Raw genomic sequence first — 20,192 nt, forward strand, 5'->3', positions numbered from 1 at the left:
TCAAATCCTGTCTCTACCATTTTCTCGGTGAGTGACATTGGGTAATTGACTTAATTTTAAGTAAATTTTATATAATTAATTTTATTTCTAAATAAAGATCAATAATTTTATCTTTAAGTTTAATAATAGCTACTAGATATATTTTAATAATAGTTATTATAATGACACAAACACTGCCTTCTTAGAATTTATAAGTCAGCAGGGGTCATAATGACCAATGGTTGTTCAGAACAGGCACTGTTAGGAACCTTACGTGTATTGTCTCACTTAATCTCCGCACCAACCCTACAGCTGTGTCCTGCTATTATTTCTATCTCACAAGTGAAGAATCTGAAGCTTCAGGAGATTAGGTAGTGTGGCCATTGTTACAGACCTGGAATTCAAACCTCCATCTGGTTTGACTCTGTCATCTGAGATCTTAACAATTTCACTCTGCTAACCCTTAACTTACTCTTGACTTTTAGAAATGCTTATCTGGTTCCTTTTGGATTGCTGACTATCAAAACCTATGTATAAAGTTCGGTGAGAGATGCCTAGCCACGCTGTACATTTTCCATACTTTAGTTAACTGTTTCAGAATGTCAGTTGCTGAAGGCCAGAACCTGATCACTTACCTGGCCTTATTTTATTTTATTTTATTTTACATCTGGCTTCATACAAAAACTTTCAGGCATTCAAGAGACACAATTTCTTTTCCATAGTGACTATTTTTGGCAATGTTGGTTATCTTAGCAAGCAATTTGTTCATGATCGGGGTGATAGTATTTTGAGCGGCACCGGAAGTAGCAGTTTAGGAATCTCAGGACTTGGGGAGATAAGATAATCAAAACTTCCACCCGAGGAGAGGTGACATGTCCCTGGCAGTGGTTGATGAAGGGTTTGGTGATGGGAAGTTCAACACTCAGACCTCCACCTTAAGAGCTACTCCTCAAGGCAACTGACACAGACTGAAAAGTGCAGGATGTTAAAGAATTTTCTTTCTTCCTTTGCGAGAAGATCGATGTTCTCTACATACTAATTAAATTTACATGCACCATTACCTCCTAAGCCTTGAAGTATGGGGATTAATGATGAATGATTATGATACCGTCACATGCTTTCCATCACATCTTAAAATGCCTCTCTTGTCTGGTGGACTAGGGTTATGAGGTAGGCAACATGACTTTCTGTTTCAGGACGCAGGAATCGGGGGTTCTGTGAACACACTAGTTTATCTGTCAACGTCCCTTTCTTTACAGGGACAAAATAGGAATGATTACACTTGCCATAACCCTGGTGGTTGCAAGATTAATGACATGACATTTGACCATCTGTTTACAGTTTTTAAGTGAGAGCTGCTAAATAGAGATTCAAACTGGTGATACCTTATTTGGGGCCAAGTGTTCTCATTTGCCCTCAAACTGGAGAGAAGATATTATTACTTGCCCTTAGGAAAGCAGCTACAGAAAGAACTATAATTTTAAAAACCACATGTTCTCAGGGGTTTTTTAATAAGAAAGGAAAATTTGGAATTAAAGGGATCACATCCACATAAAAATGAAAACATGTCTAGTCAATCTGCTAACACTGGAAAATGTAATCAGGAAAAAGGATACACAGATCCCATTGGGAGAGGAGGGAAATATAAGCAAAGGATGGTTTGAGGAGGGGTTTTCAAATTTGTTTTTAGTACTTTAATGACATCATCCAACTTAAATATTATTGGTTTTTGATATTGCTAAAATAGCTATTAACCTCTCATATTAATGTAACATTTGCTGGGTACCTTATTAACACATAGTCTATCAAATCACAGTGCAGTTTCATTCATTTCAATTACAGCGGAATAAACAGGCTCAATCCAGGACCCAGCTTCTCATGTCCCAGTTGCTTTAAACTTCCTGAGGGTTTGGTTTTGTTTTGGTTTGGTTTGGCTTTGTTTTTTTTTTTTTTTTAACCTTAAGACCCCAGTTTCATGGTAAATTTACATCAAGCCATCAAATATCTATTAAGGCTTGACATTTGCCAAACACTGTGATAGTACAATGTTGGCACATTTCCTTAGTAGAAGTTCAGCGGATGAGGATTGTGTGCACAGACACAGGAACACACGGGCACGTGCGCGTGCACACACACACACACACACCTGTCAGCTTGAGGTGACAGACCAAGAAACACGTAATGTTTGTGAATCTATTGGCCTGAGAGACACAGACAAGCAATCACGTGTCCCAATTGCTGATTCACAGTTCGCCTGTCTGCGAGGGGCTGCAGTTAAGGGTGCCCACGGCAGGCCTTCAGAGCCTAGCACGTCATCCACATTGCTGGAAAGATCAAATTTTGCCACGTTCACCACGGAAGATATCTTAAGAGGGGTGCGTATCGGGAAGCACCTACATATCAAAAAGGTGTGTGGCTCCAGGCCTCCCAGAAAAATGGACGGTACACGGACTTGTTCCAAACGTGTGCCATGGGAAGGACTCTAACCCCTGCCATGTGTGGCTTCTCACTTACCCTCCATCAGCTTGATCCTGAAGTAGGCAATGAGAAGGAACAGCAGCAAAGTCACGGGCAGGAAGATGCCAGAGAACAGGAGCCAGCCTGGGAGCTCTCTCAGGAACTCCGACAGTACGGGGCTCAGTGCCATATCACACAGACCACCGATCCCCCCCAACCCCGGGCTGGTGGGGTTCGCCCTCAAATGAGGGCAGCTTCGCTGAGTCCACACTTGTTTTCTTCTGGGGCTCTGGCCTTTGCTCAGCACATCTCAGTGGAACTTTTTGTGGACTTTGCTCTATTTAAACAGCCCCATGAATTCTGAGAGGATTGCTGGCAGGTTACTCTGTAACTCAGCTACAAAGTGTCGAGGAATTGAAAGGTGATTCTCCCAGGCCATTCCAGAGATGAGTATTTATCTGGCAAGGTTGGGAATGACACCAGGAGACCTAAATTTCTTTGTATTCAGTTTATCTGATACGAAAAGTACCTGACTTTAAGCAAACCTCCTTGCTGTATATATTCTACCAATATATGCCCAGACGTAGGAAGAATCTTTCCTACATTTTCTAAACTTCAGAGAAAATATTAATTAGTAGCTATGTTAATGTACCTGTGTCGAGAAAAAGTGAATTTTCCTTCATACGTAGTTTATACAACTAATAGCAAGAAAGGAGAAACAATTTTCTTTCCATATATAAAATCTCTTCCTAATATGTCCTACTCCAAATGCTTTTCTGAGAGGTATACTCGTTTATTCAGTTATTCAACAAAAATTTAATTCTACTACAACCCAACCTCTTGACTAGATGCTGGATGTACAAGAAAAAGTCATGGTACCTTCCCTCTGAGAGTGGAGGCAGACGGAGAGAGAGAGAGAATGGCCATAAGACATAATGGTGGAATGGATGGTAATACGGGCCCTGTTCCTTCTTGCCCCAGTGCATCAGTTTGTGCTTGCTGCTTTAGTAGCTGGTACTCTCAGCTGTTTCCTGCTCACACAGTCCTGTGGCCCACCCTTAGCAGTAGAAGGTGCCCCCTGAACGATAGTGATGTGGCTGGTGCGGTAACTACCAGGTTTCTGGGAAAAGATTAAAAGGACAATAGACTATGTTGATGCTGGTTTATAAACTGAGTTGAGTTGCCATCCACTGCTTTAGTGAAAACATTTTGAAGATACTGGTCTACTAAACTAAAACCAACTAAAAAATCCTTTCTATCATTAAAAGGCCTCCTGGAGGATTTGGAAAACTTGGGGAGGGAGATTGGCAGCCACCTCCTTGGGCTGATTTCTCTTCTCATGTTGTCACCCTGTTCCGCATGGCCACTTGGGTGAGTGGCTGCCCTATGAAGGGCGTGCTGCTGTCAATGCCTCCTGCGTCTTTCCATCAAGGGTTCTGCATGGCCATGCAGAGTCTTAGTCCCAGCTGTAAAGTCAGCACCCTAATCTATAAAACAATAGGAATGGGGAGGGTCTCTGGGATGCCCAGCTGGCTTCCTAAGCAGTAAACAGCAAATAGATTTATGTCCGATCTGCCCCTACGTATTTCATATTTTATGCTGTTGTAAAGAGAGTTGCTTTTAAAATTTCAATTCCTGATTGTTTGTTGCTGGTATTAAAGGTTTTCTTAATTTATTAAATATATCACATCACTGGGAACTTTTAGAAGATTACATATTAGGACTTGTTAAACACCCTTTAGAGCTTAAGAGCTTTTATCAATAAAGACTCTTTTCCAAATTCACACTGGTTGCTTGGGTTAACTAGGCCTAGCAGGTAGAAGGATAGAGATGTTTGAAACACTGGTAATCAGTCTATTTGATTGACCAGAATTTGGGGTGGGGTTCCATAGAGTGTGCAATACGTTACCATAATGACAGCAGATTCTTTACCTAGCTTTTTACCATGTGGTGGATGTAATCATTAATGTCACTGGAAAATGTACATCTGTGAAAATAGAGGGACATGTTCCATTTGGGGTTAAATTCTCCTGTTGACTTCCTTAGTAGTGAATGAGCCCACTGTTGATTTACATGACAGTTTATGGCACAAGTGATTGCAGATGTTGATGTGAGTCCCTAGGGAACTACTCTTATACCACCTATTATGCTCTTAGTGACAGCTGGACAAAAGCCTTTTTTAGATAACTGTGACCTATTGAAGGTGATACCAAACCCACCAGGCCTCTGATTTGGATTCTGTATTCATCTGAATAAGCCATAAAGGATGACTCATTCCAGTGACATGGCGCAGAGCAGTGAAGGTTCTGAAGTCCGTCAGTGGAAGGTGCCAAAGGGCTGTTGACTGATATCTGGAGGATCAAATCATGTGCAGCTGCAAAACCAACACAAAAGAATAAATACAAATGAAACTAACAAACTTTAAATGAAGTGCTCTGATTTAATTATATGGGTGATGCTTTGCTGTTGAAGTACTGCTCACTGTAAGTGTAGTAAGGACTGCTCCAGTGTGGGCCTTTTGGGTAGGAAAGTCTATGTTCTCTGACCCTTGTTACCTGCCCTTCTGAACTTGGCTCATTAGCCCATGTCAATTAAAGTAGTATCACTTGGCACCAGTATTACAGTCAACACAAAAATAAGGGCTCTGAAATTGTGTGGCAGTGGTAGGTTATAAGGTACTCTTTCAATAAAAAGATAGATATGGAAGTGACAATGAAGAATTTAAATTCTTTGTGAACTTTGAGAAAAGGTGTACAGGCCTTCATTTATTCATATTTCAAGTAACAAATATTTATTGAGGGTTTAACATGTGCCCTGGAGGCACTGATTTGGGGCTGTGAACATAATCATGGATGACAAAGTCCCTGTCTTTATGGAACTTACATTCCAGTGGAGTGTAGTAGTATACACCCCAGGGAGTAGTATAAACACTTCCCATATTCTATCTCATTATGGTCTTATAACAATGCCTTTGAAGTAAGTACCAATTCTATAAAGCCCACGGAGCTTTCATAACTCATCAGTGATCACACCACTAGAAAGTGACACAGTTGGAATTTGAACCCAGACCCCAAACACTTATCCATTATATTCTACTGCCTCTCAACCTCCTAGAGATATAGTGTCAAGTCATGATAAGTGCTCTGCAGGAAAAAAAAAAAAAAAAAAAAGGGCAAGGAGAGAAGAGACTAACAGGAAGTGTTACTTTTAGGTGGGTGGTCAGGGAAGGAGTACTAACCTGATAGAACTGCTGTAACAAAATACTATGGACTGGGTAGCTTAAACAACTGAAATTAATTTTCTCACAGTTCTGAAGACTGGACATCCAAAACTGAGGTGCTAGCAGGGCTGGTTTCTGTTTAGACTTTTTCTCTTTGGCTTGTAGATGGCTGGTTTTCTTCTTGCTGTTACCTCACATGGCCTCTTCTCTGTGCTTGGGCACCCCTGGTTCTCTTCCTTTCCTTATAAGGGTACCAATTGTATTGGATTAGGGTCCCACCCTTATGACCACATTTAACCTTAATTACCTCCCTAAAAGGCCCTATCTTCAAATATACTCATATTGGGGGTTAGGGCTTCAACATATGAATTTTGGTGGAGTAATCAATTCAGTCCATTGATTTCTCTGAAAAGGTTCTCTGAAAAGCAGACTTTTGAGCAGAGTCTTGAATGAGAAGAAAGATGGAGCCATGAGCATATTTAGAAGAATGGAGTTTTAGGCAGAGAGAACAGCAAGTACAAAATTCCTGAGATAGGAAAATTTTTGGTGTGATAGGAGATGCAGAAGTAGGCCTACTGTGGCTGGAGCACATTGAGAAAGGGGAAAATTGGTAGAAAATACACTTTTGAGAAACTCTGATCTAGAAACATGACAACACTGACAGTCCCTCAAGAAAATGTGCCCACAGGGTGGTCTGTTAAACTAATTCTACCGCATTTTATTAGGCATTGCTTGGAAAATGGTTAAATAAATGTAGAGAATACTGGGGTAAGATGATTTCTTTACTGCAAGGTTTCTTAGAGCCTATAATTTGGTAGGGCGCATTGTGAATCCCCAAGAGGAATACAGCATGAGTCTTTCCCAAACTTACTGGACCATTGAGTCCTTGTTGCCAGGAGAATCTCAGGAGATCACGGTCTGCAGAACATGCTTTTGGGCATCGGCCATTAGGTAATAAGATTTGTCTTGGTGCTCTGAGTATCAACCCTAACCCTAAGTATCAAAGTATAAGATTGGTATTCTTAGGTAGGGAATGGTGGATAGGAATCAAGTTATTCTGAGAAATGATGGGGCTTTTTCACTTCAGTTTTTCTGAGTTGTACTAGCACAGACTGGCCCCAAAAATTCAAGAAGCAGAACATTGTCTGATTCATTAAATTCTTCAAGTTTCAGCCCATCTCACTTTACAAAGTTATTTTGTTTACAGGAGAATGATCTTGTCTCATTCATGAAACTCTTTGCAAGTTTATTTTGTTCATGGGAAAATGGTCATTGGAACATGCCCACCTGACAGTTTCTTTGTAATCCTGTCTTATTTGGGGTGGTGATACAAATTAGATGTTTCTCTTCATTAGCAATGGGCTGTGACAGGAGTGGGTAGCTCTCTGGGAGTAGTATAAGGATGAATGTTTGCACCCCAGGGTCTCCAGGGAGGGGAGGGCACTTTGACAAACCAAAAATTACTTGTTACTTGAACATGTTTAGAACATCAGAGATGGAAATTCTGTTCAATTCAGCTTTTCTCTCCATTCACCCATTATGCTTTTGTCAATCAACATGACCAAATAAGATCTAAAATAACCTCTTATTTTATATCTCTCATATAAATAAGAGATAAGAACAGAGACTGATATATGCTAATTTGAGTTAATGAAGTTTAAATTTCAGCACCCCTCATTTGCCTGGACCCTTCCAAGACCCAGGGAGGAATACCGAAAATATATACACGTGGTGTTAGTTTTTGTAGAGTTTGCAAACAAAAGATATATTAGCTGCAATAGATATCTCTCCACTCCAGATTCCCATCTTTCACACTCTTTATGGCAGGAAGTGTTGGAGCAGCCATGGAAATTTTGGAGACAGCTCTAGGGGGAAGATGAGTTGGGGACACATTTAATTTGGGTTGGTGGAAAGTTTATGTGTTTTGCAGTTATTTCTGTATATAGTTAAGTTGTAGTTAGCTGTCTTGGTGTAGCAGTGACTTTCAGGGGTACTCCTACCACCCCCTGTGCTATAATTCTTTGCATTGTGACCCGAATTTTCAGGGGCAAAAGGTGGTATCACAATTTGAACATGTCCTATGCACTTAACTTCGGAAGTATGTGGGAAGTGGGAGAGAAATAGGATTTGAAATGTATGAGGCCAGAAGCTGCTGTGGAAAATTCTTCCAAATCTCATGCATGTAGAATTATAAGTGGAAGATTTGATTTTTATTCCTGCTCAGTCAAGATGAAAGTTCTCTCCTGCAGTGTATACAATTATAAACACAATATGCATTTTGGTGTTAATGGAGTAGAATAGAATTTGTCAGAACTCCTGTGTCTGAGGATAAAAACCATCAGCAATAATACTACAAACAGTAAGTGCATCGTTGTGTAATGTTGCACATTTTAAAGATCCCAAAGCACTGGGTTACATTTTAGGGTGTATGATAGATCTTGTCATGACAAAGTGTGGCAGTTCTGGACAGAAGAGAGTACTGAATTGGGACCTGAGGAAACCCGTGTTCCAATAACAAAACTACATGTATTTCTGAAAGTTCCGAGTGTGTAATATAAGGGAAATTTGATTATATGGTTATATAGCACAACATAATATAATGGCAATTAAAAGCACATTTAATTCCTCTTGGAATTCCTTAATTTCAGATTATTTCTTGTGTGTTTCAAAATGATGGATTATACCAAAATTCAAATATGATGAGAGGGAAAGTTCCCAGTGGAGGCCAAAATAAAAAACTGAAGGATTGACAGAAACTCCAGAATGTAAAAAAATTTGCTTGTCAGCTTTTTAAAATTTGTAATTTACTTCTTTTCTCAGTCTACGTAAATATTCACTTTCATCCAGTTTTTTGTGTTTTCAATTTTGTATTTTTTTCTCTGAAATAGGGACCTTCAAAATGTATAAGCTTCAGATCTGTATTACCTGGGTCTGCTGCTGGGTAAGAAGAGAAACGTTCCAGAAGAATAAAGCCTGAGACAAGTACTGGAGAACATTGCTCTAATTTCTCTAGTTTATGCTTCTTGCCATAATTTCAGGAGGCTGACAGCTTCTCATTGGTCTCTCTGGCTATTTGGAGGCTCTTAAAGGCAGTTCTAATTTAGGGGGAGGTGGTGAAAGTGGTTCTGCAGACTCTATGTCAGAGACGAGCTTTACACAAGCAAGAATTAAATTTAACCCAGATATCATCAATTGATTTTATGGGGTTTTTTTTGTAAATTAAGACTCAGCCTTTCCTGCAATATAACATTATGCTTAAATATACATCCCCGAGAAGATAATCCAGTGTAATGCCATTACACAGGTTTATAGCTGACCTTTGAAATCTAAATCTAAATTTTCTTTGAGAAAAACCCCACAATTTTGTTTCTATTTCCCTTAAAAAAAAAATCCTTGTGACTTCTGCAATATCCAAACAGTAAATCCAGTGTTCATTTAAGTCTGAGAGTTTGCAGATGACTGACAAATCTATCGTTTTGCACAAGCCCTGCTTTCTGTCGGAGAGCTGCAGTTTAGAGATTCACTGCTACAACATAGGCGAAATTCTTTCCTTAGCAGAGTCGGTATAATGCACAAGTTTGTATTAATCACTAAGGGTAACCTAGAAGGCCATTACTAGAACTTTTGGCCAAGGTGGTAACAGGAAAATAACAGCTGTTTGTATAAAGAAACTAGGAGCTCATTTGCACAGCTATTGGAGGCAATAGGGAGATTAATGCATGTTGTCAGTTATACAGGTTTAATTTGACTTGCGCTAAAATAGCATCAATACACATCACCCCTTTGCCATTCATTCCTTCTGAATGCTGATTAATTTACTCTCATTTCACCCTGACTGCTGCCAGGCAGTAATGAGTTGTAGCCATCTGGCAGTCCTATTTTATCTTGCCCATTGCCCCTAAAAAAAGCAGTGATGGGAACAGTCTTTTCCTGGGCGTCCATCCAGCTGCTCAGTGTTCCCAGCCCTCTTCTTGGGGAATGCAGGGCAGATACCCATCCAGACAGTGAATTCTTGAACTGGCACATGGTTTTTGTGTTGAAGCTGGTGAGCCAAAGCCCCCTAATTTCAGAATTGGGAGGGATGTATAAGAGAGCCTGTATGTCAGAGTTAACAGTTAAGCCACGTAGAAAGAGATTTGTAAAGTACAGCTACTGCTATAAAGTGGTATTTTATAGATGCATAATAATACAATGTACACAGAGATAAGGCTCTTTACAGACATATAAAGCAATACTGTTAATAATGTCTTAACTCCTGAAAGAACAGGAAACCATCTGGTCTCAGTAATTGCTTCCAAATATAATTTTTTTCTTTTCATGATGTCTTCAGAAAAATCAGACATATTACCTCATTATGGGTAAAAGAATAATAAATAAGATTGACATAAATTTGATTCTATTTCAAGGACACTGTTTTAAAAAAATCCACTTTATTGAGGTATAGTTCACACACATTAAATTCTGCCCATTTAAGTCTATCTTTCAATGTGTTTTGACACATTCACATACTCATGGAATCATCACCACAATCAAGATATAGAATATTTCCGTCGGTCCCCCAAATTGTTCTTGTGGCCCTTCCTGGTCAGTCTTCACTAACCCAACACCAGGCAACCTCTGATCATCTGTCAGTGTAGATTAAATTGACCGTTTCTACAGTTTCATAGAAATGGAGTCTTACAGTATGTATGCTTTTGTGTCTGACTCTTTTGCTTAGCATCATTCATCCACACTGTTGCATTTTTCAGTAATTGATTCCTCTTTATTGGTGAGTAGTATTTCAGTCCATATCTGTTCTGTATCACTATGGATATGCCATAATTTGTTTATCCATTCACCTGTAGATGGACATTTGATTTCCAATTTTTAGCTATTATGAATAAATTTGTGTACTTGTCTTTGTGTGGACCTATCTTTTCATTTCTCTTGAGTAAGTACAGATTTGAATAAGAACAGAATTTCTGGGTCTTATGGTAAATGTATGTTTAACCTTATAAGAAACTATCACACAGCCTTCCAAAATGATTATGCCATTTCACAATCTCACTAGCAATGAAGGAGGAGGATTCTAATTTTTCCTCATTCTCACCAACACTAGGTATTGACATCTTAAAACATTTTTATCTGTGCTAATGAGTAGGGAGTCCTATTTCATTATGCATTTAATTTGAATTTCCCTGTGTTTTAAAATATAGGTTTTATTATTATTCAGGTATAACAAGGTCAATAGATCAGGAAATGATTGCTATAAGGGTCAGCAAGGACCTAAAATATTAAAACATAAAAAATATAGAATAAAAAGGCATGATTAATACCCCTAATGACTAATGATGTTGAGCATTTTTTATGTGTGTATTGGCCATTCATATAGCTTCTTTTGTAAATTGTTCAAATTTTTTGCCTATATTTTTATTGTGTTGCCTTCTTAATGAGTTATAACTAAATTCTTTAAATTATGCACAAAAGTCCCTTGTCAGATATTTGTATTGTGAATATTTTCTCCCATTTTGTAGTATGTCTTTTAATTTTCTTAGTAATGTCTTTCAAGGGGTTTAAGTTTCAAATTTTGATGAAGTCCCACTTAATTTGTTATTTCACACTTTTTGTGTTTTATAGAAGAAATCTTTGCCTACACTAAAATCATAATAATTTTCTCCTATGGTTTTTTGTTTGTTTGTTTTGTTTTATTGGTTTTTTTGGCTGTGCCACATAGCTTGCAGGATCTTAGTTCCCTGACCAGGGATCGAATCCTGTGTTTTTTCTAGAAGTTTAGTAGTTCTAAACATTGCATTTAAGTCTGTGATCCATTTTGAATTAAATTTTTATACTGCCTGAGGTAAGGGTCAAGGTTCATTTTTTTCCCCAAGCAACATTTGTTGAAGAGACTTTCCTTTCTCCGTTGAATTAAATTGGGGTTTTAATTTTTACTGAAAATCAATTGACTATATATTTGGGGGTCTATTTCTAATTCTCTGTTCTATTCCATTGATCTGTAGGTCTATTCTTCTGCCAACACCACATTCTCTTGATGACTTACTGTAGCTTTAAAGTAAGTCTTGAATCAGGAAGTGTAAGTCACCCAATTTTGAATCATTTGACTATTCTAAGTCCTTTTCTTTTCCAAAACATTTTAGAAACACATTTACAAAAAAAAAAAAAAAAAACTGGCTGAGATTTTGATTGGAATTGTGTTGAATCTACAGATCAATTTGGATAGAATGACAATCTTTGTAGTATTGAGCCTTCCAGTTCATAAATATGGTCTATATTTCCATTTATTTAACCTTTTGAATGTTCTCTCAGTAATCTTTTGTGGTTTTCAGAGTACAGGTTTGCATACATTTTATTTAATTTATTCCTGAGTATGTCATGTTTTGGATGCTATTATAAATGGAGTTTAAAAAATTCCACTTCCAATTGTTTGATGCTAGTATATAGAAATACAGTTAATTTTTTAATATTGACCCTCTATCTTAAAACCTTTCTAAACTTGCTTGTAAGCTTTAAGAGGTTTTTTGTTGTTGTTTTGTTTTTTGGTAAATTCCTCAGGGGTTTTTATGTGTCATGTGTACGTAAAGAGAGTTTTACCTCTTTTTTTAAAAATTTTTTTTAATTTGCCTGCTTATTTCTTTTTCTTGCCTAATTGCACTGGCTAAGGCCTGTAGTACAATACTGAATAAGTAATAAATGTTCTTTCCTTGGAAGTTATTCTGCTTAGTTTCTCACGCTTTCAATCTTGCATGCATACATTTGTGTTGGACAAATGACTCAAGAGGATTCCTAGGCAGATTTTTGAAACTGTTTCTCTGCTTAGTTCTTTCCTCTTGGGGACTCTGCTCTGCAAATTCCAGCTGCCTTGTCCTCTCCAATTCCCAGTCTCTTAATCTTAAACTCTTAGGCTCTGTTTGGGTTCACCCTCCCTGTCCTGCAATCTAGAGACTGTCTTTCAGCAGAAAACCTGGGTAATGGTAGGACTCACCTTATTTTTTACCCTACTTGTAAGGATCACAATCCTCTACTGTCCAGTGTTTGAAAATAACTTTTTCTGTGTTTTATCAAGTTTCCTAGTTTACAACAGGAGGGTAATTCTGCATCCTGTTACTCCTTCATGGCCAGAAACAGAAGTAGACACTATTTAATTTCTAATTATCTACCAGTTTATTATTATTATTTATTTATTTTTATTTCAAAACTTGATGTGTGACTTAGGCAGTTTTGTTCTGGTAAGAGAAGGAAAATTTTGTCCAGTGGTTCTCAACCTGTCTCCCATTAGCCTTATTTGAGAGCTTCTAAAACATTCCCATGTTCAGGCTGCTCCTTTGGTGATTCTGACTTAAATGGCATGGATTGTTATTAAAGCTCTCAGGTGATTATAAGGTGTCACAAAAAATTGCGAACTACCAGTTTACTCTCAAAACTCTACAGAACTTACCAATGATGTGTTCCTTGGTAACCTGGTGTGACCAAAATGGCTTACAGGTGTCCTGAGTCACAGACCTATTCATCCCTGGGGAGAGCCAGTCTTAGAGCCCTTGCCCCAGCAGGAATCAGCATCCTCAGTTTACTCCAATGTGCCACACAAATGCCATCATTTCCTGAGTGTGTTGTGACTGTAGAACATTGGAGCTTTAGAAGTAAACCCTCCTTCAGTCTCTCTCATCTTCAGGTACCAGCTCAAACGTCACAAAACCTTTCTCTGACCCCTCAAGGACCATCCTTTTTCCTTCCCACCCATTCCCTTCACAACACATGTGTACTTCTATGACAGCAATATTAGGGTTTTAAAATCTGTTTCTGTTTAAGATTTTAGTCCCTGGAGGGTAGAGGATGGTTTCTTTTAATATCTTCTTGTCCTTCCTATTACCAAGTAGAGTGTTTTGCATTTAATATTTATTCTTTTTGGTAGGCCATTTTGGAGTTTAATGTTTGGAAATGTTCTGTGGGCAAAAATATTTTCTGTCTTATTAAAAATGTATCCTGTCAATGTATGTTTTCAGATTTGCTGTAAGTCAGTTGGGTGGGAGAGGAATACAAAGCCTGTACTTGGTGTTACATTATTTATAGTGGCCCCTTGAACTCGGTTCACGTCTCTAATCTTTTTTCACAATTAATTTTGTCCTTTAGGGAGAAGAATTGGTATTGCCTTTCTACCTTTAGGTATTTATACTTCAGAAATAAAATGGATTTTATGAATTTTGCTCTTTATACCATTTTAGCTTTTTAGGTCCAGATATTTTTATTAGGTGAGATTATTCTTTTTTAATTAGTCAATAAATAAATTGGATTGAAAATGAATTTGCATAGGGATAATTTGGAAGAAAATGTGAATGTTCATTGATATTCTTGTTGGCATAATCTATTTTTCCACCTAGCTTGGTATGTTTACTCAATTCTTTTTTTTACATTAATATTGACATGTCCAGGATCACTCTGTTCAATATGGTATCTTTGCATAAATTAGGGAAATTCTCCCCATCTGAGCATTGCTTGGCAAACAGAGCAAAGCCTGCATCGTAACCCACTCACCTGGGTCAGGAATCCTTGTACAGGGCACTATTTGTACAACCTGCCATGGTAGCTCTCTGATGACCTCTTTACTTTTAGGGCAGTTTGTTTCTGTATAATTTGACATATTTCCAGGAGATAAACATAGACTTAATATCCTCCAATGAGTATAAGACGCATGAGTACTAATTGTGAAATTAACGTTGGAGGGAGAAATTAAGGAGGTCTTCACTAGAGTCATTTAAATCTCAGTTGCATGGTTTCTCCTGTGGAAAAAAGCCCAAAGGAGATCAAAGGTAGAAAATTAGGTAAATATTTACCACATGCTAAGGCAGGTGTGAGGGGACCTGTGGGAGCCGGACACTGAAAATCTTTGGCTGATGTCTTCCATTAATGGCATGTTTTGGTTGGCTAAGACACAAAGGAAACAGCACATTTGCCAAGTGGATGAACATGCACTCACTTAGCTTCTGGCCACGAAGAAAAAGGGTGAGGCTGTCAGCTGTCAGCTGTCAGGGAGGAAGAGCCAAGGACAATGCCAGAAAATGCCAGAGTAATAGTAGGAAAGGACCACACATGGAGTCCCTTTGTGAGCTAATGACTCTGAAGTCTTTAATTTCTCGCCAACCATGAAATTTAATTTTGATGGGATAAGCACTACACTTATCCACTGACCACAAACTTGATGCCTTGCGGCCACTTCTCAGATTGCACGCAGGGAAGGGAATGAAACAGTAACACTTATTGAATAGCCCTGTTTGCTCTCCAGAACATCTGATGCCTTCACACACATTGTCTCATTTAAAACAATCCTTAAATTGTTCCATTTGACCTAAAGAGGAAGATGTTGTCATTGGCAGAAGGGACGAGTTGGATGTTTCTGTTACAGGTTTTGCTGGATGGAAGTAATGAATTTCACTTAGGCTTGACTATATTTTTCTAGTTGCAAATCACAGTGAATGATGGTCTTAAATAAATGACCTCATTCATTAGTACATGTTTTCCTTTCTTTTTTCACCTACTGGTCCTGGTTCTGTTTTCTTTCCCCCTGCTGATTTTCTTGATCTGCTTTACCCCTTCTCTCTTTATTTCTGGTTAACATCATGTATCGGTAACCTGCTGTGTCTCCAAGCCCTCAGACCTCATTTGTTATACAGGGCTGTCCTCCAATCAGGGCTCCATCAGAGGCTCTCTGGGGTTTTTATTTAATGCACTTCAATCAAGGTCATTAAGAGAGATCTATTCTGCAATTATTTTTGCATGTTTTTCCTTTTGTTTCTTAAAGTAGAAATAGCTTCACAGAAAAACAGGAATCTCTGTCTCATCCTCTCTCCTGGTTTATTATTCTTGTTAAAACTGAGTCTGGGGGCTTCCCTGGTGGCGCAGTGGTTGAGAGTCCGCCTGCCGATGCAGGGGACACGGGTTCATACCCCGGTCCGGGAGGATCCCACATGCCGCGGAGCGGCTGGGCCCGTGAGCCATGGCCGCTGAGCCTGCGTGTCCGGAGCCTGTGCTCCACAACGGGAGAGGCCACGACGGTGAGAGGCCCGTGTACCGCAAAAAAAAAAAAAAAAAACTGAGTCTGGGCTAATGGATATTCATATGGGGGATTAAGTGAACAAGGTAAGAGAAGAATATTATGTTTTCTATTGTGATTGATTTAACCTGTATTGAAGAAATAGAATAGATATAAGGTACCACTCAGTGCATACACGTGATGGAGGGCCAGGCCCATAGGCCTATAGAAGTCATATCTCAAGGAGAGCTCATTGGATCTGGGGACTTGGCAGGTGCTATCTTCCAATGGCTGACTATGTAGACTTTATAAACAAATATTCCCAGTGCAAAGTCATCACTTTAAACGTTTTGATTTTGAAAACCCTGGGCAGTTCAACATTAGGAGACTATTTAAAATATTCATCTCTGGTTTTTTGTCAAGGACAATCTGCCTTCACTTTTTTGCTTCTTTACATTTAGATCTTCATGTATCCAAGCTCCAAAAGTGAGACCTCTCTTCTTGAGGAGCAAACAATTTAAATATAAAATGTTATAAAGGTACTGAACAAACTGCAGTGGGGAGGGGGATATTAATCATGCCTTTTTATTTTCTGTATTTTTTTTTTTTTTTTGCGGTACGCGGGCCTCACTGCTGTGGCCTCTCCCGTTGCAGAGCACAGGCTCCGGACGTGCAGGCTCAGCGGCCATGGCGCACGGGCCCAGCCGCTCCGCGGCATGTGGGATCTTCCCGGACCGGGGCACGAACCCGTGTCCCCTGCATCGGCAGGCGGACTCTCAACCACTGCACCACCAGGGAAGCCCTATTTTCTGTAATTTTAGTGCTTTGACATCTTGGAGCCTTGCTGATGCTGGAAAGGCTGCTCTTCCCAGAGATAGCCAATTCCTAGAAATAGTAAACAACTTCACTACCAGAGAGCATGCCTTTCATATGTAAACTCACCAATCCAGAGATCACACAACTCTCCTCTACTGGGTGTTCAGACTCAGGGCTAATATTCCTCTGCCCTAAGCACTCCAGGGCCGGGTACTAGACAGCTAGAAATATCCCCTATACGCCAGAGCCTGCTGAAGTTATTCAAGGTAACCAACACTAAGCCTTCTTACCTTGCCCTGGCTTGCCTTTCTGGCAGAAAGGACAATAAAGGCTCTTGTTCACATTTTTCCCTCATTCTTCTGCTTTACAGCTGACCCTCGTGCTTCCCTGTGTGGCCCTGTGTGGCATGGCTTGCCTCCTTCACTTGGTAACTGTGAATAACAAGCTATCTTTTCTTTTCTTTCTTTTTTTTTTTTTTAGGGCCTTCATTTATCCTTTTTTAACATCTTTATTGGAGTATAATTGCTTTACAATGGTGTGTTAGTTTCTGCTTTATAACAAGGGGAATCAGTTATACATATACATATGTCCCCATCTCTCTTCCCTCTTGCGTCTCCCTCCCTCCCACCCTCCCTATCCCACCCCTCTAGGTGGTCACAGAGCACCGAGCTGATCTCCCTGTGCTATGTGGCTGCTTCCCACTAGATATCTGTTTTAAATTTGGTAGTGTATATATGTCCATGCCACTCTCTCACTTTCTCCCAGCTTAACTTTCCCCCTCCCCATATCCTCAAGTCCATTCTTTAGTAGGTCTGTGTCTTTATTCCCATCTTGCCCCTAGGTTCTTCATGACTTTTTTTTTTTTTTGATTCCATATATATGTGTTAGCATACGGTATTTGTCTTTCTCTTTCTGACTTACTTCATTCTGTATGACAGACTCTAGGTCCATCCACCTCACTACAAATAACACAATTTCGTTTCTTTTTATGGCTGAGTAATATTCCATTGTATATATGTGCCACATCTTCTTTATCCATTCATCTGTCGGTGGACACTTAGGTTGCTTCCATGTCCTGGCTATTGTAAATAGAGCTGCAATGAACATTTTGGTACATGACTATTTTTGAATTATGGTTTTCTCAGGGTATATGCCCAATAGAGGGATTGCTGGGTCATATGGCAGTTCTATTTTTAGTTTTTTAAGGAACCTCCATATGGTTCTCCATAGTGGCTGTATCAATTTACATTCCCACCAACAATGCAAGAGGGTTCCCTTTTCTCCGCACCATCTCCAGCATTTATTGTTTGTAGATTTTTTGATGATGGCCATTCTGACCGATGTGAGATGATATCTCATTGTAGTTTTGATTTGCATTTCTCTAATGATTAGTGATGTTGAGCATTCTTTCATGTGTTTGTTGGCAATCTGTATATCTTCTTTGGAGAAATGTCTATTTAGGTCTTCTGCCCATTTTTGGATTGGGTTGTTTGTTTTTTTGATATTGAGCTGCATGAGCTGCTTGTATATTTTGGAGAATAATCTTTTGTCACTTGCTTCATTTGCAAATATTTTCTCCCATTCTGAGGGTTGTCTTTTCGTCTTGTTTATGGTTTCCTTTGCTGTGCAAAAGCTTTTAAGTTTCATTAGATCTCATTTGTTTATTTTTGTTTTTATTTCCATTTCTCTAGGAGGTGGGTCAAAAAGGATCTTGCTGTGATTTATGTCATAGAGTGTTCTGCCTGTTTTCTTCTAAGAGTTTGGTAGTGTCTGGCCTTACATTTAGGTCTTTGATCCATTTTGAGTTTATTTTTGTCTATGGTGTTAGGGAGTGTTCTAATTTCATTCTTTCACATGTAGCTGTCCAGTTTTCCCAGCACCACTTATTGAAGAGGCTGTCTTTTCTCCTTTACTTTAATTTGTGTCATCAGTGTCATAATTTTCTGCATACAGGTCTTTTCTCTCCTTAGGTAGGTTTATTCCTAGATATTTTATTCTTTTTGTTGCAATGGTAAACAGACAGACAGAACCCTATGACAAATGGTAAAAGCAAAGCTATACAGACAAAATCACACACAGAAGCATACACATACACACTCACAAAAAGAGAAAAAGGGAAAAAAATATATATTTCCTTGCTCCCAAAGTCCACCTCCTCAATTTGGTATGATTCGTTGTCTATTCAGGCATTCCACCGATGCAGGGTACATCAAGTTGATTGTGGAGATTAAATCCGTTGCTCCTGAGGCTGCTGGGAGAGATTTTCTCTTCTTTCTCTTCTTTGGTCTCACGGCTCCCGGGGCTCAGCTTTGGATTTGGCCCCGCCTCTGCGTGTAGGTCGCCTGAGGGCGTCTGTTCTTCGCTCAGACAGGACGGGGTTAAAGGAGCAGCTGATTCGGGGGCTCAGGCTCACTCAGGCCGGGGGGAGGGAGGGGTACGGAGTGCGGGGCGGGCCTGCAGCGGCAGAGGCCAGCGTGACGTTGCACCAGCCTGAGGCACACCGTGCGTTCTCCTGGGGAAGTTGTCGCTGGATCACGGGACCCTGGCAGTGGTGGGCTGCACAGGCTCCCGGGAGGGGAGGTGTGGATAGTGACCTGTGCTCGCACACAGGCTTCTTGGTGGCTGTAGCAGCAGCCTTAGCGTCTTATGCCCGTCTCTGGTATCCGCACTGATATCCATGGCTTGCGCCCGTCTCTGGAGCTCGTTTAGGTGGTGCTCTGAATCCCCTCTCCTCGAGCACCAAGAGACAATGGTATCTTGCCTCTTAGGCAGGTCCAGACTTTTTCCCTGACTCCCTCCCGCCTAGCTGTGGTGCACTAACCCCTTCAGGCTGTGTTCACGCCGCCAACCCCAGTCCTTTCCCTGGGATCTAAGCTCCGAAGCCCGAGCCTCACCCGCCCAGCTCCGCGGGTGAGCAGACAAGCCTCTCGGGCTGGTGAGTGCCGGTTGGCACCGATCCTCTGTGCGGGAATCTGTCCGCTTTGCCCCCTGCACCCCTGTTGCTGTGCTCTCCTCCGCAGCCCCGAAGCTCCCCCCTCCGCCTCCCGCAGTCTCTGCCAGCGAAGGGGCTTCCTAGTGTGTGGAAACCTTTTCTCATTCACAGCTTCCTCCCACTGGTGCAGGTGCCGTCCCTATTCTTTTGTCTCTGTTTTTTCTTTTGCCCTACCCAGGTACATGGGGGGTTTCTTGCCTTTTGGGATGTCTGAGGTCTTCTGCCAGCGTTCAGTAGGTGTTCTGTCGATGTTGTTCCACGTGTAGGTGTATTTCTGATGTATTTGTGGGGAGGAAGGTGATCTCCTCGTCTTACTCTTCCGCCATCTTAAAGCTCCTCTCTCAAGCTATCTTTTCAATAGCAATCATCTCCTGGTCTGTTTGGCCTTACCTGAATAATACTAAAACCTGCATTTTAAAACAAGGGGCTACGCTGCCCTGTAAGCTTGGAGAAAGCGTCCCCAATGAAATCTAGGGTTTGAAAGGACCTTGAGTGTCACGTGACTGTGATGTTACCATGGAGATGTCGGGGGTGAGGGAAGGAGGGGATCCAGGAAGTGGGAACAGCCCATATGAAAGTAAAAGTGTGGTGTGTTCAGGGAAGGATGGATACATGGGGTGGCTTAAGGACGGGACAAGGGGAGAGGTGGCAGATAAAAATGGAAATATTGGTAGCATTAGATTGCCAAGGGCCTGTTAAGAAGCCAG

General features: G+C 40.3%; 2 protein-coding genes across 2 annotated transcripts in view; one reads left to right on the top strand and one right to left on the bottom strand.

Annotated features, from left to right (window-relative positions):
* Positions 1-20,192, top strand: part of EPB41L2 (erythrocyte membrane protein band 4.1 like 2) — a 267,535-nt gene that overhangs the window by 222,294 nt on the left and 25,049 nt on the right. The gene's annotated exons all lie outside the window — the stretch shown is intronic.
* The window catches only part of SMLR1 (small leucine rich protein 1), a 190,643-nt gene that overhangs the window by 2,327 nt on the left and 168,124 nt on the right, over positions 1-20,192 (bottom strand). Inside the window, exon 3 of the mRNA XM_027080535.1 lies at positions 2,494-2,745. Coding sequence (XP_026936336.1) covers positions 2,494-2,745 — 252 coding nt within the window. The remainder of the gene's footprint in view (positions 1-2,493; positions 2,746-20,192) is intronic.

This window comes from Aethalodelphis obliquidens, unplaced genomic scaffold (assembly GCF_003676395.1).
Source record: "Aethalodelphis obliquidens isolate GAN/ISIS:26980383/991018 unplaced genomic scaffold, ASM367639v1 scaffold3, whole genome shotgun sequence".
In the NCBI taxonomy this organism is placed as follows: Eukaryota; Metazoa; Chordata; class Mammalia; order Artiodactyla; family Delphinidae; genus Aethalodelphis; species Aethalodelphis obliquidens.